This window comes from Boeremia exigua (assembly GCF_020726555.1).
Source record: "Boeremia exigua strain MPI-SDFR-AT-0100 chromosome Unknown C7974scaffold_5, whole genome shotgun sequence".
NCBI lineage: Eukaryota > Fungi > Ascomycota > Dothideomycetes > Pleosporales > Didymellaceae > Boeremia > Boeremia exigua.
In genome coordinates this window covers 1,213,400-1,229,319 of record NW_025763522.1, presented here as the reverse complement: position 1 = coordinate 1,229,319, position 15,920 = coordinate 1,213,400, and the positions used below count along the sequence as shown (strand labels likewise).

General features: G+C 50.5%; 7 protein-coding genes across 7 annotated transcripts; 5 read left to right on the top strand and 2 right to left on the bottom strand.

The window, feature by feature from the left end:
- Positions 1–1,381: 1,381 nt before the first annotated feature.
- C7974DRAFT_310245 (ribosomal protein L6e-domain-containing protein) lies at positions 1,382–2,044 on the top strand (the record flags this gene model as incomplete). Its single annotated transcript, XM_046138262.1, has 2 exons — positions 1,382–1,453; positions 1,556–2,044. 2 exons carry the CDS (start codon positions 1,382–1,384, stop codon positions 2,042–2,044), a joined length of 561 nt encoding a protein of 186 aa, XP_045998100.1.
- A 735-nt stretch (positions 2,045–2,779) lies between these two features.
- Positions 2,780–4,362, bottom strand: C7974DRAFT_169506 (uncharacterized protein). Its single transcript, XM_046136122.1, has 3 exons — positions 3,905–4,362; positions 3,654–3,848; positions 2,780–3,599 (listed from the first exon to the last, which is right to left on the bottom strand). Exons 1-3 carry the CDS (start codon positions 3,996–3,998, stop codon positions 3,013–3,015), a joined length of 876 nt encoding a protein of 291 aa, XP_045998099.1. The 5' UTR covers positions 3,999–4,362; the 3' UTR covers positions 2,780–3,012.
- A 397-nt stretch (positions 4,363–4,759) lies between these two features.
- On the bottom strand, positions 4,760–6,233 carry C7974DRAFT_169477 (Sucrase/ferredoxin-like-domain-containing protein). Its single transcript, XM_046136120.1, has 2 exons — positions 5,627–6,233; positions 4,760–5,577 (listed from the first exon to the last, which is right to left on the bottom strand). The coding sequence occupies exons 1-2, from the start codon at positions 6,029–6,031 to the stop codon at positions 4,780–4,782; spliced, it is 1,203 nt and encodes a 400-aa protein (XP_045998098.1). The 5' UTR covers positions 6,032–6,233; the 3' UTR covers positions 4,760–4,779.
- On the top strand, positions 6,002–7,663 carry C7974DRAFT_169493 (uncharacterized protein). Its single transcript, XM_046136121.1, has 2 exons — positions 6,002–6,173; positions 6,227–7,663. The coding sequence occupies exon 2, from the start codon at positions 6,436–6,438 to the stop codon at positions 7,609–7,611; it is 1,176 nt and encodes a 391-aa protein (XP_045998097.1). The 5' UTR covers positions 6,002–6,173; positions 6,227–6,435; the 3' UTR covers positions 7,612–7,663.
- A 622-nt stretch (positions 7,664–8,285) lies between these two features.
- C7974DRAFT_169467 (common central domain of tyrosinase-domain-containing protein) lies at positions 8,286–11,058 on the top strand. Its single transcript, XM_046136119.1, has 3 exons — positions 8,286–8,851; positions 8,897–9,297; positions 9,351–11,058. Exons 1-3 carry the CDS (start codon positions 8,569–8,571, stop codon positions 10,815–10,817), a joined length of 2,151 nt encoding a protein of 716 aa, XP_045998096.1. The 5' UTR covers positions 8,286–8,568; the 3' UTR covers positions 10,818–11,058.
- C7974DRAFT_169533 (uncharacterized protein) lies at positions 10,938–11,452 on the top strand. Its single transcript, XM_046136123.1, has one exon. It carries the CDS (start codon positions 11,058–11,060, stop codon positions 11,352–11,354), a length of 297 nt encoding a protein of 98 aa, XP_045998095.1. The 5' UTR covers positions 10,938–11,057; the 3' UTR covers positions 11,355–11,452.
- Positions 11,453–13,309: 1,857 nt separating this feature from the next.
- C7974DRAFT_423689 (alkaline-phosphatase-like protein) lies at positions 13,310–15,800 on the top strand. Its single transcript, XM_046144394.1, has 3 exons — positions 13,310–14,225; positions 14,275–14,434; positions 14,493–15,800. The coding sequence occupies exons 1-3, from the start codon at positions 13,603–13,605 to the stop codon at positions 15,573–15,575; spliced, it is 1,866 nt and encodes a 621-aa protein (XP_045998094.1). The 5' UTR covers positions 13,310–13,602; the 3' UTR covers positions 15,576–15,800.
- The last annotated feature ends 120 nt before the right edge of the window (positions 15,801–15,920 follow it).

The window sequence follows — 15,920 nt, the reverse complement described above, 5'->3', positions numbered from 1 at the left end:
CACTTGGATAGCTCACTACCTGCACTCTATTTCTTTTTCAACATGTCTGAAGCACCTCGTCACGCCTCTATTGTCCCAACGACCCGCAACTGCTATACCAGTCGAACGATACCAATGGTTTTTATAGTGCTGCTAGGATATCAAGTAGATCCGTGCAGCCGTGGGGTTGACGCGAAAACCGATACTGGGTGTGGTCGGCTCATGAGGTTGGCTACTTGAAAATGCCACATTGATGGGTTTTGAGGGCTGTGCGATCTTTGAATCCGGACCAATACCAAGGACTGAACCATGCGCGTACACATAACCCAAAGTGACGCCGCACTGATCCTTCGATCGGAGACGCTATGCCCAAATTCGTGCCGGTCCTAGAGCCATCACCTTAACGGCTTCTGGTGCGATGCGTACATGCCGAGGCTCAAATCCTCCACAGAGCCTCGGTCAAGAACCTTAACAGATCGGTATCGCTAATATAATCAAAAATCATCGCTGCAAGCAAGGTACAGCAATCCAGGCTTCTCTGTCCGAATCTGGTCGTAGTCGTGTTGCAAAATCGTGCAAGTCAGCATTCGGTTTCCGAATAGAAGCAACTCCACCATATGGTCCAGAACGAGCTCGGAAGTATGTTATTATAGCTACCGCTAGTCTTTCGCTGGATTTGTGTTACACCTTGAGCATAGCGAGCTAATCTCACTCTCATGTTGCTGATGAAGTGATCTGCAGTTCGTCCGTACCTAGCTCGGACGGAGACATTCGATGAGGGTTTGAGAAGCCGGGTATTAAACAGAAGAATCTAGAAATTCAAGGTACAGAAAAAGATCATAAGAACAGCTGGCTGCCTTCTACTATGCGAGTTGAAATAAATTGTGCGCAAGGTCCGCCTTTTCTGCACCATAGGGATTCCAACACTGATCCGGTTGCCACTAGTCTCTCTTCTACTTGACCAGCTGAGAGTCTTCAGAGTTTCTGCTTGCATTTGGATTCCTTGTAAGCTCAAAGTAGACACAGCACCGTCTCCATAGCTATTCACATAAACATCGGCAGTGTGACCTACACATCAAACCTTGAGTAACTAAGCATGAAGCTCGACTCAGTGTCGCGGGCATCAGGACTTCGGTGCACCGAGATGTGGTCGTATTAATCGTTACTAAACATTACAATTGACAATTAGTAGGGTGTTAAGTACAAAGAGGTAGAAAGCGAAGAGATGACGTCGATCATCGATAGGCGCTAGCGCGTCAACGCAAGCGAGCTCCCCACAGCATTATCACGACGGCAACATCAACAACAACAAGAAGCGTTCCATTTGTAAGTGTTATTGTATAGACAGGATTCTAGAAGAGAAGAGAGCCCCTAACACAAACTCAGAATCAGTTACTTCACAATGTCTACTGCTGCTGGTGAACAGAAGGCCTCGCGCTACTACCCTGCAGAGGAGGAGGCGGTGATGAAGAAGGTATGCGCCAAGTTCTATTCCGAAGCTGCAGCGTGATTCCAGGTCAAAAGCGCTGTGGAATTGCGAAGCTGTGATGTGTCGATCACATGCTAACAGCACCAGGCCCGCAAGACAGCCCACCCCACTAAATACCGCGAGTCTCTCAAGCCCGGCACCATCGTCATCCTTCTTTCAGGTCGCTTCTCCGGCAAGCGCGTTGTCCTCCTGCGCCAGCTCTCGCAGGGTGTTCTCTTGATCACCGGTCCCTTCAAGTCCAACGGTGTTCCTCTGCGCCGCGTTAACCACCGGAACGTAATCGCGACCGGCGCCTCTGTAGATGTCTCGAACCTCGACACTGAAGTCCTGGATCGCGTGAGCAAGGACGAGTACTGGGCGCGCGAGAAGAAGGATGGCAAGGGCGAGGATGCATTCTTCGAGCAGGGCGAGACCACACCCCAGAAGAAGGACGTCGATCCTCAGCGCATTGCGGACCAGAAGACCGTCGACAAGGCGTTGATTGCGACGATCAAGCAACAGCCTGATCTGGAGTCATACTTGAGCGCTAGCTTCAGCTTGAGGAGCGGCCAGCACCCGCACGAGATGGTCTTCTAGGTGGATGCAAAGAATAAGGAGGATGAGCATAGCCAACGACATGATCGATGATGGTAGTCGAGATGCGGGCACGGGAGCCGTGATACCACTGTTCAAAGCGGACGGACGCCCTACTTGACGAGGCGCGATGCAGTAGCATCGGATACAATCCATTACCTAGATGATACCCACGACCAAAAAAATAAAGATACAATTGCAGAAAGGCGCTATTCGCTCATGGCACAAAGAATGGTTGACGACTTGTCTTTCTTCACAAACGTGTCCCGCACGTCTCACTTGCCAAATATGTCCTCCAAAGTCTTCTTCTGCTCTTGAGACAGAGGACCCGAGGGGAAGTCGATGTCGACTTCTACAACCATGTCACCCCTCTCTGAAGGCGCCGTACTCTCAGGCATACCCAATCCCGGATACGCCTTCTTCCAATTGGGCCCTGTCGGTCCAGCCGCAGTAACGACCAGTTCGTGGTGTCGATACAGGAGACCGTGCGGGTCCAACCACAGAGGGCTTCAAGGAAGCTCACCTGTACTCTGTGGTAAATGTCGTTTCCATTGCGTTTGAACAGAGGACGTGGTTCCTAAGGCCACGGTCAGCGGCAGCTTCACACAAAGTGAGAGAGCTCATATACCTCTGTAACAATGAAATATAGGCAAAAGTGCAAGTAATGTTGTCGGTATCAACCCCTAGAGGTAGTTTCGCTACATGTACTCGCAGCTTCCCTGATCTGTGATGCAATTACCTAGAACCATCACAAGATGACAATCTGTGCGCAACATATGTCCGAATAGTGCGCCATGGTAATTAGGGGTGCGTGTGGACGCGAGATGCTGACGTGTTAGCGTAGGCATCACGTTAACTTGTTAAATGTTGGGAGTATCCGTCTTCGGTTTCTCTCGACTTTCTTTTCTTTATCTAATCCAAGGGATACGTTCTTAGGATGCACCCGGAGTTGCATTATGGCGGCCTAATATCTAAGGTACTTCATTCCAGGGCGTACCTTCCAGCTCCTGTGGCGGTAGCTCTCGATTAGTCTCCTGGACATATGTACGTGCATAGACGGCTTTAGACGTTGATTCTGGCTCATAAATCGGTGGGTGGACTTGATGGTCGACTTGATGCTGCAATTCCTTTCTCTTTTTGCGCTCTCGTCGCCACAGCCAGGTGCTGAGAATGATACCTGCAACACCAGCAGAGCAGCCAATTCCTATACCCGCTCCGGCGCCTGCTGATAATCTCGGTGGTGGGGAGGTTTCGGACGATGGCATGGCTGTTGGAGTCGAGAGTACCACCACAGACGGTGTAGTATCAACCTTTGTTACAGATGTAGTACTGTAGATAATCGATATGGGTGAGGATGTTGTTCTACCGAGAGCAGATTCGCTATCAACTGTCCAGAATCTTGGCGTCTCTTTAGACGACCGTGTAGACGTGTTGTGTACTTCGCCAGTGTGTGGATCGACAAAGTATAGAATCTGTGTCCCACAATTTCCTGGTTCTGTTCCAATAGCGAATTCATTGCTGCCACAATCTGTGAGGCCGACACCGCCTCTGGTGTGATCTATACACCTGCATAAGTCTTGACTTCATATCGGACATGCGATTCGCGACATACCGTTGGCGAAGTCTGAGCAATTTTTCCATGACCGGTTGTCACACCACTGCCTCGCAACATTCTCTCTGTTCGGCCCGTAGCAAAGAAGATTGCTCGCGCAAAGTTCGCCTCTAAAGCAACAGCTGCTGGTCTCTTGACCACAAGTAACAAGTTCGTCTTTGCCTGGATAGCTGCTACTGTCAAGTGCAGATTCGCCTATCGTGGTCTGATTAGGAAACTGTGAGATACGTTGATTAGATGTGTTCACGTACCGTTACGAGCGTAACAGTCGCCATTCACGTTCCCATAGAGCTGAAAAAAGCATAAACCTAGAGCGATAACACGCGAACGACAAGCGATTGACATCAAGACTACTCAGGTGACGTAGCCAGCAGGAGCGCACGTCGAACGCAATTGGAAAATATGGAGAAGAAGAAAAGGGAAGGCTACCAAGGTAAGGTGAGGAGCGTGTTGAGCTGTGCGCAGCTACATACTATCGGCGAAGCCACAGCACTTGAAAGTCGAAACCGTTGAGCTAAAGATTTACACCAATGTAGTACAAGTTGAAACATGATTGGGCAAGCGCTATCTTGTACTTCTGTGGCTGCGAGTTGAACCACTGCCTCGTTATCAGCAGCAATGATCTAAGCCTCCTGTGAGGTGATTATAACTCTAGCCTACGCGGATCCCCACATCCTACATGTCAGCATTACCCCGCAGCAAATACCTGTCGGTTCGCTTGTGCTGGGAACTATCATCTGGACATACTCGTCAGTAACACATAGTCTCGTGCTGGACTATCATTGAATCAGTCACAGCCATTACATTGTCTGAAGATTGAAGGTCCCAGTGTGTCCAGGTGCAATGTTATTCATGGGGGTTCAGTCCGCAACGAAGCCTTCAGCTCTTGAAGCGCCAAGTCGGCTGGAATCTCATGCACCTCTGCAGTGAAGCCTGCTTGATGCATGTAAGTGGCTGGTGCGTCCTGTTGAGTGTCACTATTCAAAATCCTTCTGTGTATGCGTACTTTCTGTATATCGTCATCATGGTATCGTGCGTAATGGAGGCTAGGTGTGTTGTTATGGTGGGCATGGGCCGATTTAAGTGACAAGGCTAGCAGAGACGGGTGTTGAGGTAGTTCTAAAGCTCACCAGCTCGCTAGCTGCTTCGATCGATCGAATCCTCCTCTTAATTGCCTCTCTGGCTTGACAACCTTGCCTTGCAATACCGTATATCTGATGATGTTCTCGCAATCCTCTGGTCGAACACGCGCCAGCCATATGCATTGTGCAGCCTCGCCGTCCATTTCCGATCGTTGCTCCTTATTAGCGTCGAGCACAATCTCGTGGTCTTTATCTGCCTCAATCTTCAACTCTTCCAGCGCCTCTTGCAAGCCGTTGGCATGTCCGTTTGCTTCATTAGGGTGCTCCACCGTCGACGAGTGGCGGTACACCATGACATTTGCCGAGAATTTGTGCCCTCCAACGTGACTGATGAAATATATACCAACTCCTCCAGGTCGTTCGTCGTGCAAGTCCCGATAGAGCCCTAGTGGCCGTAGATGCCTCTCAAACTCGCGACGCAGAAGCGGTGCAGATTGACCGCAGCGTGCGTCACGCGTCTTCTGACTACACAAAAGAATCAAGTACTTGTGCGGACATGCTCGCGCCTGTAAATCCGAGGCTGTAGATATCGAGGGTGGCAATGTGCTGTCTGCAGGTTTTGATTCAGGTTCTGGGGAAGAAGACCCTTGAGACGGTTGTCCGGGCTTGTGGTATAACGGTGAATCGTTCGTCGGGCTACGATTCACGTAGTTGGTTATGAGCTCAGGTACGTTTGCGGGTGTGACGTTGTCAATGAACTGCCACGATGGCAGCAGCAAGACCATCGAGCTGGTGTCAGAGTGATCGGGAATCGGCATGTCGGAGGCGGACAGCATAAGTTTCTGCTCATGATTAGATTGTGAGACTTTGCTACACCGGCTCATTCCTTACGCCATTGCTGGGCTTCACGTTCCCCTTGTCCACCGCTTCCATGATACTCCCCTTTTCATCTGCCACGTCTCGTACCCAATCTGTCTTCCCCGTAGCAACGACGAGATGCGTTTGCCATCCCTTTACGTGACCGTACAGCTCTTCTGTTTCATCGATATCGAATTTGCGTGGGTACTTTATCGTGCAGGTCGCGCAGTCGTGCAAGCAGTCGTCACCATCTGTCGCGGGATCGGTGGTGGGGAATAGATCCTCCGTCTTTCGAGCCTTTGAGAATTTGCCGTCTTTCTTGATCGTTGGCACCTCCGACGACGATAATGTCGAAGATAGCTTGTAAGCAAAGTTCATGAGCGTTGCAGACATTCTGTATGCGTTTAAAGGCTTGTTGGTCGGCTTTGGCAGCGTCATCGTTAATATTGAAGGCAATCTGATTGATTAGATTGCCAAGACTTGACGCGGAAAGTGGGCGCGATGACGACGTCTAATCTTCTCAAGCGAACGTAAATCGTCCTAACAGCAAAGACAAAGATGAACTTCACAACCGTGACAAGTATGTCTACAGACAGATCCGCTTATGTAGGTTCCGGCTGATGCCTTCCCAAGTTCGGTGAATTATAGGGGCCGACGCGGTTCTCGGACGTTGTAGCATCTCCGATCTCAACGCCGAGCTCCTACACTCTCCTCTACTCCTGCATAAAGAGTCGCGAGATCTTCCCTGGCCGCCTAAGCGACATCCTACATAAGCTTGCACGATTGTACAGTGCTTATATGCTGACTCACCAGCGACGCGTTCATGCGTCCAGTCTAGCCAAATGAGGCTCAAGTTGTTGAGCGGTGCACCGCTCCGCGAACACCTCGATTTTAGTACCAGTATCCTATCCAAAACTGGCGAACACAGAAACTTCGGCATCAGACAACGGTACGACCAGGCAGTTGAAGAAGAAGCTACTTTCAAATGGCGAGACATTGGTGCAAAGGGGGTTCCCCTTCGTACTGGTTGGTCGCCACCTTACCTACCTGGGACTGGCATACATGGTGCTCATGATGGAGTTTCCTTCGTGATACCGGGCGTCCAAGACTCCTCTGAGTTGCCGGAGTATAACGTTACCAACCTTGAGACGACGCTCACGCTGGACGAGGAGAACCTAGAAGTCGACAATTATCTCCAGCACTCCCTTGTCTTCTACGATACGTTGTTATCCTCACAGATAGTCCAAGACATTGGTGCGGACGAGACCGTGCCTTCATCGTCGTTCTTGACAACTTCGTTTAACAACACCACATCAGAATTCAGCAGCCCATCTCCAGTCGATACCCACGCACCCGTTCTGCAGGTATCACCCGCAATGGTTGTAACATCCCTCGAATCATTACCTGATGCTCGACATCTGCGCTCTATCTACCCTCAGACACTCACACCGAATTTTCTCTGCGCTGTCATGACCACACCTGAGCGAAACGAGGTTCTTGTGCGCAAAGGCGGTTACAGAATGGACTTGTGGGAGATCACCGTGGGAGACGACACCCGCTCAGGATTCAAAGTCACTTTCTGGTTACGTCCGTCTCGCGACTCGAATAATGAACAAAAGCGTGCGCAGGTCCAGCTTTTACATGTGTTAGAACATCTTCAAGTCGGCGACATTATTCTGCTACGCAATATAGCGCTGACCTCGTTCCGCGAAATTGTCTACGGCCAATCGCTCAATGCCACGATAACTAGAGCCAGGACGTCTCTGGACGTACTGGTGAAGAGCAATGGAATGCCTGTTGCGCAATTAGGCGGGCTACCGGCGTTGGTGGGCGATATACTCACAAAGGTAAAAAAATGGGCACGGTATCATGTTGCTGGAGAGAGAGACATGGTCAAGAAAAGGAAGGGCGGTTTCTCTGAGGTGGGCAAGATGGCAAAGCGATCATTCACAAGCTCTGCGTGCGACGAGGACTTACCCCCGGATACGATGGAGTCTCCTCAAGGCTCCCCTTTCTGAAATCACTGCACAAGCTCCTTCGATCATCTGGTCGAACGATGGGACGCCGTTTCCCGAAACACTGCTTTAACTGCCAGTGGATGCCCCAATCCTACGCAGACGTTCACTGACAACCTTCGCCGTGGCAACGGATATTTCTCGGCAGCAACCGAGTACCATGTGGCATATTATCGTGTGGCACCTGATTCACCCTCTCTCTGCCTGTCGGAGATGCCAGTGGCTCCTCAATCTGTTTGGGGCAATTGGAGCGTCGCACCAGTAGAAGGTGGACCGTGCAACCACCCTGACATCTCACAGTATGCCACAACACACACTCGCTCTCTTCAAAATCATAGTCTAGGTGTCGTTCGCAATCGTAACTGCTTGTGAGATGCAACAAGATCTGGTTCATCGAATTGGCGGTAAACACCAAGACCGACAATCAGGTACAATTTACACGTGCTGCGACTTTGGCTATTTGCTAGGTACAGCGACACTAGATGCGTAGCTCCGTCGCCAGTAACGTGGTTTGGATCCAAGACAAGATTCTAAAGGTACGACGACACCTTGAAACGCTGTTGCTCATTGGTCGCGTTCTGGTTTTCTTGTTTGCGACGAAGTTTATGCGCAATAAACTAAACATGTTTCGAGTGTCGGCATATCAACAGGGACCCTGGTGACAGCTTCAGCAACCCCTCACCATACCGGCTTCCCGAATGCTCTCTGCATGAAGTAACAATGGACACAGCCCATTACCAGACGTATGCAGCGGGGCATTTGGCGAAAGTAACTCCTGTTCATCTCGTTGGTCACTTATATGTTTTGCTTCTCTGCCGCTCTCATGAACGCCTCGCACATCCAGCTCGCCCAGTCTTTCGTTCAGTCCTAGTGACTTACATTCTTTTTGCCGCGCCGAAGTCGCATTTCTGTTTCTTCTGATCTTGATTGATCAATTACGTTCTCTACTGGCTGGCCACGATGAAGTCAATCATTCCTTCTGTTGCAGGTTTCACTATATTCATTTCTTTACTAGCGCACACGCAAGCCGCTTCCAATACTACGGGTGGCCCATCATGCGGGGTTTCTAAGGCAGACGATAGCTACTTCAGCGTTGTAGGAGTTCAAGGAACTGGTGTACACCCAAGGCAGGAACTGCGTGAGCTTGAGAAGGACACTGAAACGTGGAATATCTTCTTACAGGCCTTCGCGCGGTTCCAGGCCATGGATCAAGGCGAGAAGGTGTCTTACTATAAAATCGCAGGTGCGGTGATAAACCCATACGGTGTGTGATTACTGACAGCAGCAGGGATACATGGAGTCCCATTCGGGCAATGGGACGGCGTTACGGGTGTGGAAGGCCAAGAAATGATGGGCTACTGCCCTCACGCGAGTAACATGTTTGGTTCCTGGCATAGACCATATCTTGCTCTCTTTGAGCAAATCCTTCATGACCGCGCTATCGAGATTGCGAAAGAGTATCCGACTGGAGAGGCTCAAGATAAAGCTATGGACGCGGCTGACAGAGTGCGCCTGCCGTACTGGGACTGGGCTATGAATCCGCCTAACAGCGATGAAGGATGCATGCCCGCTAGTCTGCGTCGCCCGACAGCTACTGTTGCATTTCCGAACGGGACCACCGGTAACATTGCCAATCCTTTGTACCGTTACGATTTCCATCCACTGAACTACGATGACTTTGCACCTCTGGTCTGTACCCAAATCCAATCCGCTCGAATCTGATAGGTCTGACAACGATACAGAGTGAGTTCCAATTCAAGAACTGGAACCACACGATGCGATTTCCACTTGATAGCTTTGCTCTCAACGCCACCAGCCGCAACGATGCAGCAAACGATCGCATTGGAAGACAGCAGCCGAACAACCGTGACATGCTTTACAAGCTGCTAACAATGTATCAACCGTTTAATCAGGTCAGCAACAAAGCCAATGGTGGTATCATCGGAAACTTCGAAACACTTCACGATGGCCTTCACAACGCTTTCGGACTTGGTCACATGGGTATTGTCGAAGTTTCTGCATTCGATCCCGTGTTCTGGTTCCATCACGCAAATATGGATCGTCTCATCGCTCTGTATCAGTACCGATACCCAGATACTTGGATCGAAGACGCGGCACAGGTTAAAGGCACTTTCAAGGTTACCAAGGGTGCCATTGAAGGTCCTGCGTCACCGCTGGCTCCATTCCACATGAATGCTCTCGGTGACATGTGGACATCGACCACTTCCCGTAACTGGACGTCGTTTGGCTATACCTACCCCGAGCTCATGACAAACCCCTCGAACCAAACCCTTACCTCAACCCTTAACAGACTCTACAAACCGGCGACTCAAGGCTTGAATAACACAATCTCGACGCCAGGCGACAGCGCTGGTAACAACAGCACTGCGACCACCACAACCAAGGCAATAGACTGGTTGTGTGAAGTCAAAATGCCTACAGATATACAAATATCTTACTCCGTTCGTGCCTTTCTGGGAGAACCTGATGCCGATCCCAAGAACTGGCCTACAGACCCCAATTACGTCGGTCAACTTGCCTCCATGTCTTCTCCTCGCATGAACTCCGACGTGATCGTTACGGGCAACATCGTGCTCACGGAGAGGTTGGCACAGAAGCATCAGGCAGGAGAGCTGAAAAGCTTGAGTAAGGAAGATGTTGCTGCCTACCTCAAAGCTAATTTCAGCTGGCGCATCCAAGCCTTGGATTACAGCGAGATACCTCGCAACAATCCACCTGCTGGTCTCAACGTTGCCGTATTCAACGTCGCAGTCTCGATTCCCGAGTCTGACGATGAAGTCCCCACTTGGGATGGTGAACTTGAATACAACCCTGATATCAAGGGTAATCCGCCAGTGTACAACGGTCTTGGCCCTGGTGGTACCAACTCCACCACTCCTGCCGATGATGTCGCCGGTCACTTCGACTCCTCATCCGGCCAGTGGGTGTGGAATAACGCCACAGAAAATGCCGCCGGTCAAGCTGGTGGTCAAGGTGGAACTAAGGTTATGCATGAGACGGAAGTGGTCACGCAGTACATTACTGTGGGCGCTGACGTGACTCCAACGCCAGAAGTAAAGCCTTCGACTACCACTGCTCCTGCACTTACCGAGGAAGCTTCTTTTACTCCAGTGAATGTTGGTACTCGGACCAAGTTCATGACCTCAGTGATCATCGAGTATGCAACGGTCTTGCCGGGCAAAAGCTAGGCTTCAGATCAACACTCTTTCCTTTCAAGTTCCTTTCGCGTACAGGTTTCTGTCGCTCGTTTACGCTCATTCATTTTCACGAGTGGTCAGTTTGCGGAAGTATGGTTAGATTTGATGTGAGGTCGGTTCGGCGCTGAAATCCTAGACCTCCTATTGAAGAAAATACGGAAATCAAAGATATCTAGAACTGGCCGTAACGGAAGAATCTGGACATAAATTGCACGTCCTTATCTCTCATGCATGCTGGTCTTTGCCGTCATATTTGTGAGATCCACTGGCTGCTCACTTTGTATCGTAAGCTTATCATCGTCCGTACTCTTGAGCAGCGGATCATCGCAGATGGAGTCTGGTCTTCGAGTGGTCTGGGGTATCCCTGCTCATGTACATCTGCTGACCTACATTGGCTCACATATCGTGAAGCGTCATGCACAATCGATGCCCCGTACTGATATTGTGCTCGGCGGCTGGAGATATACGGCGATCATGGTGCCAACCAGCCTATCGGATACACCGAGTTGCGCATGCAACCTTGCCTAGCGTAAGTGGGGAAGACGGTGGCGAATATTCGCGAACGCTCAAGTTCAAAAAAGCTTAGAGATATCGCATTATCGCGCTTATCGTCGGGTCGTGGCAAGACACCATCGATTGTAGAGACACTTAAACATCGTACGATAAGCCTGGAATACATCAGAGGACATACTATCGAAAGACGTCTGCATACTGTGCAAGCTGATTCGTGAGCAGGCTGTTGGGCGTGATGTCTTCTGATCGAATCTTGACACATACGTACGAATCCGAGAAGCCAAGACTGAGGGAGCAGGTGATGCTGCGTTGTGAGTTGTCTAGCGTATGTGGAGAATAGGCTGACGTTGTATTGACTGTGAAGCTGAGTACATGAGGGCGGTCGTTAGCGTATGTGGGGTAGAGCATATCTTCAGGCATCGGTGTGACAGCTTGTCCAGACGGGGCAAAGCGATCCAGAGATGATTCTCTGCTGGTAAAACCCAAGTGGGTGAGGATCTCGGGATTTTACCATACTTTCGGCCTTGTTACTCATGCAAACAAAAGACTGCAGCCCATGGTGCTCCCTGGCTCCTACTGCGATAGCGGTTGACCTCTCATGGGTGGTGCCAGGGCCGATAGCGAATGGCGTTTTCGTGAAGCTCGAAAAGCACAGGAGAACTGCAATCCAAGAAGAAAGATCGCGGTAAAGATACATCCAAACCGAGTCCAGCAAGTGCAGTGATAACCTGTATCAATGTGGAGATAATCAGTTGTCGTGCAGCTGATAGGAAAGCAGGCGCTAAATCTCTCGGATCAATTTCCATGCGTGTCAAGCTCGGCTAGAGCTCTCGCAAAAGCGCCCAGGCTGATACAAAATTTTGACCCAATTTCCCATTCCGTGTAACACGGCTGATAGTTTCGAAGCATCAGACCGCCACTTCATCAAGGATGGTGATTCAATTTTGGTCAGTCGGCTTAACTGTCAGGGAATACCAGTTGGCGAACGATCCAGCACGTTCACGTGGTGCATAGACAAAAGAGCACGGATGTGACTTGGGCAGAAATTGTAAAAGATTGTCGTTGTAACCAGCGACACGCTACCGAGCGCCTGCAGAAGCGGTGTCGTAGCGAATGGTGCTGATTTGTTCAGGAGCGGCATGATCCCTGGTTGCGGCTCAGTCCGGAGCAAGCTGCAGATACGGATCACGTGTCGAGGACATCGGGAGTGTCGGGCGAGTCTCGTGTGTGAGCCTGTGACAATGTACACGCGTCATATCGTTGAGAGCGTACGGAGCTTCCAGTGTTCACAGGCTGACATCTTGACATTTTGCTGAAACAAAGAGTCTTGATGGAAGAAGACGCCTCGGAGTGGCCACCGGCAACCAATGGAAGGCCTGAACAAAAGTCGAAGATTGCCAAGGGCAACCGTTTTTGCAACATCACTCCGTAGCCAAATTGCTGATAGCCGCGTCACAGACAACACGGATCGCTCTTGTTCTGACTCTTCCCCTCGCACAATACCATCAAGGGCTAACTCTTTCTGGACACTGGGCCTGGCATCTCGGCTCAATTGCAACTTATGCTGCGTGTTGAAGCTCACCATAACGGGCAATGCAGTCTGTGCGCTTAGGTTGTGAGATGTACAGGCTCGAGGCCAGGTGGCATTGTCGTTGCATCCATTTGGCTGCCGGATAGGTGCGCTGGTTGTGCATTGTGCATTGGGATGCTCTGCTCTCGATCGTCAACAGGTTGTTGGGTCCTGGCGGTAAGGTCGGATTGTTGACAGCGATCGCGTGGCAGGTACCACAAGGACAGACCCTCGCACGGCATGTGTCATTGACGTTTTCCAGTCGGTTTTATACTGAAGCGAGCGGTGTGGGACGTAGTCGGTCGTTGATTCCAGAAGATCAAGTTCGGTTAGCGCCATTGCGTGATTGTAGTGAGCACGCCATGGCGACCAGCGTCGACTGGCTGAAATGGACACAACTCACGAGAATCGCTGATGTACCTAAGATGATCGTTCCCATGTGCACCGTGCATCAAGCAACGCCTGGGGCAGCACTACTACTACCCCACCCACCTATAAAGGACTGGTCGCCCTCACTTTCACTTGCTTTGGCGCACGTGCACTCAAAAACCTGGCTGCGCCCCCCGTACCTTTACACCCTTCAAACACATCAACTCAACACTACCATTACCAAAAAACCATATCATCTACCTGTTGTCGCATTCAAACTAAAGCAGTCATTCATCACTGACGGCTGGAGGCCTTCACCTTACTATGGCACCCGGCGCCGTACGCTCAGAGTCTCCAGCGGCGTACTCGCACCCGATCAAGCAGTCAAGACAAGTTGACTCAAAACTCCAAGTGCATACAGCAACGGACAGCCATGTCTCGCTGAAAGACTCCACTATCACCAACGGTCATGTGAATGGCAGTAACGCTCGTGGAGCTAATAACCATCCTACCAGGTCGCAGGATGGCCGCGATGTTGTTACCTCTGAGTTTCTGCTTGAGCAGTCTCAAAAGATCGCATCTGGTAATGGTCGGAGATCTTCTAGGAAACCAAACATCTTGTACATCATGGCGGATCAGATGACCGCATCACTTCTCAAGATGAACAACGCAGATTCTGTCGTTCAGACACCGAACCTCGACAAACTTGCAGAGACTGGTGTCGTCTTCTCTAGCGCTTATTGCAACTCACCTCTCTGTGCGCCTTCGAGGTTTACCATGTGCACAGGACAGCTTCCATCCAAGATTGCTGGGTACGATAATGCGTCCATTCTCGCACCTGAGGTCCCTACTTATGCGCACTACCTCCGAGCTGAGGGGTATGAGACCGCTCTTGCCGGTAAAATGCATTTCATTGGCCCCGACCAACTTCACGGCTTCGAACATAGGTAAGCTACGTTACTTGACTCGGTTGGTTTGATTTAACAAGGCTTTCAGACTTACTACGGACATCTATCCCGCTGATCTTGGATGGTCAGTGAATTGGGATAAGCCCGAGGAGCGGCAAGAGTGGTTCCACAACATGTCGTCAGTCTTACAAGCAGGCCCTACTGTCCGGACTAATCAGCTGGACTATGATGAGGAAGTCATGTTCAAAGTAAGATGTTCTGATTAGTAGATGCACCTTATTACAGTCGCTGATACTTCCACACCAGTCGTCCCAATACCTCCATGAATGGGTGCGCGAACCAGCTGCGACTCGACGCCCGTTCGCTCTTACCGTCTCTTTGACACATCCTCATGATCCTTATGCCATGCTTCGAAAATACTGGGATCTCTATGAAGGCGTTGATATTCCTCTTCCCGAGGTGGAGATTCCTCAAGACGAACAGGATCCCCATTCTCAGCGCATTATGAAGTGCATCGATCTCTGGGACAACCCTGTTCCCGATGAAGCCAAGTTGCGCGCTCGTCGCGCATATTTCGCCGAGTGCAGCTTTGTCGACGACCAGGTTGGGAAACTCATGCAGATTCTCAAAGACTCCTACCTCGATGATGATACTATCATTGTATTTTCTGGCGATCACGGCGATATGCTTGGTGAGCGTGGCCTTTGGTACAAGATGTCATGGTTCGAGAACAGTGCACGTGTTCCCATGGTAATCAATTACCCTTCCAAGTTCAAGCCGAAGCGTGTGTCGGAGTCGGTGTCTACCATGGACCTCCTCCCAACATTCGTCGACCTTGCAGGAGGAGATGCATCTTCCATTCTACCCATCGATGGTACTAGCCTATTCGACTACCTCGTCTCCGACAAACCCGGAAAGGACGAAGTCTTTGGTGAATACATGGGCGAGAGCACTGTCACACCTACATACATGATTCGTCGTCATCAGTGGAAGTACACCTGCTCGATGGTCGACCCACCGCAGCTATTTGACTTAAGCAACGATCCAAAAGAGCTCAACAATCTCGCTCTCTCGGATAAGCCCCAGCATGAAGAAGTTCTCAACAAATTCGAAGCCGAGGCCCGCGCCAAATGGAATTTTCAACAGATACACCAGGATGCCTTGAAGAGCCAGCGTTACCGCAGGATCTGCTGGAAGGCTTTGCAGCTAGGTCGTAAGGAGCATTGGGACTATGAGCCACCCGCCTCTGGCAGAGACAAGTTCATCCGCTCCCACATCCCGCTGGACGATCTTGAACTTCGGGCTAGGTTCCCTGTCGTCGACTCACTTGGTCACGAGCAGGTGGCGAACGCAACCCATCACGGTGCTGCCGGCGCCTGCGGCGAATAATATTGACGCATGGCCAACCCTTTCCTTTGTCATTCTGCAGTCTGACGAGCGATTTACGCATAACGACTCACGGCTTCAACGGCGTTTACTTTCGGAGATACGCATACAATGCATAGCACAGTCTCAAGCAAACGTGATTGTTTTTGATAGCACACGAGCGCACATGTACATTATCTAAAAAGCAAATGGACACCATTAGTAACACTGTAAATGACAGCCTCGGAGGTGAACGTTGATGTTGCGTGTTGAGTGATGTACACGGTCACATTGGGCAATGATCAATCATGACAGACGCCGAAAAGGCGCCTTGCTGTGTTTCACAATCGCCACGTGATCCTCTATCAG

What these genes read in the sequence shown, in the direction of transcription:
- C7974DRAFT_169506 (XM_046136122.1), bottom strand. Translation starts at nt 3,998, where the DNA reads ATGTCAATCGCTTGTCGTTCGCGTGTTATCGCTCTAGGTTTATGCTTT. An exon ending in CGACTGTTACGCTCGTAACG is followed by an intron (nt 3,849 to 3,904) that starts GTACGTGAACAC and finishes AGACCACGATAG; the next exon opens with GCGAATCTGCACTTGACAGT. An exon ending in TTGCTCAGACTTCGCCAACG is followed by an intron (nt 3,600 to 3,653) that starts GTATGTCGCGAA and finishes GCAGGTGTATAG; the next exon opens with ATCACACCAGAGGCGGTGTC.
- C7974DRAFT_169477 (XM_046136120.1), bottom strand. Translation starts at nt 6,031, where the DNA reads ATGACGCTGCCAAAGCCGACCAACAAGCCTTTAAACGCATACAGAATG. An exon ending in ACGTGAAGCCCAGCAATGGC is followed by an intron (nt 5,578 to 5,626) that starts GTAAGGAATGAG and finishes AATCATGAGCAG; the next exon opens with AAACTTATGCTGTCCGCCTC.
- C7974DRAFT_169493 (XM_046136121.1), top strand. Translation starts at nt 6,436, where the DNA reads ATGAGGCTCAAGTTGTTGAGCGGTGCACCGCTCCGCGAACACCTCGAT.
- C7974DRAFT_169467 (XM_046136119.1), top strand. Translation starts at nt 8,569, where the DNA reads ATGAAGTCAATCATTCCTTCTGTTGCAGGTTTCACTATATTCATTTCT. An exon ending in GTCTTACTATAAAATCGCAG is followed by an intron (nt 8,852 to 8,896) that starts GTGCGGTGATAA and finishes TGACAGCAGCAG; the next exon opens with GGATACATGGAGTCCCATTC. An exon ending in ACGATGACTTTGCACCTCTG is followed by an intron (nt 9,298 to 9,350) that starts GTCTGTACCCAA and finishes ACAACGATACAG; the next exon opens with AGTGAGTTCCAATTCAAGAA.
- C7974DRAFT_169533 (XM_046136123.1), top strand. Translation starts at nt 11,058, where the DNA reads ATGCTGGTCTTTGCCGTCATATTTGTGAGATCCACTGGCTGCTCACTT.
- C7974DRAFT_423689 (XM_046144394.1), top strand. Translation starts at nt 13,603, where the DNA reads ATGGCACCCGGCGCCGTACGCTCAGAGTCTCCAGCGGCGTACTCGCAC. An exon ending in CTTCACGGCTTCGAACATAG is followed by an intron (nt 14,226 to 14,274) that starts GTAAGCTACGTT and finishes CAAGGCTTTCAG; the next exon opens with ACTTACTACGGACATCTATC. An exon ending in ATGAGGAAGTCATGTTCAAA is followed by an intron (nt 14,435 to 14,492) that starts GTAAGATGTTCT and finishes CTTCCACACCAG; the next exon opens with TCGTCCCAATACCTCCATGA.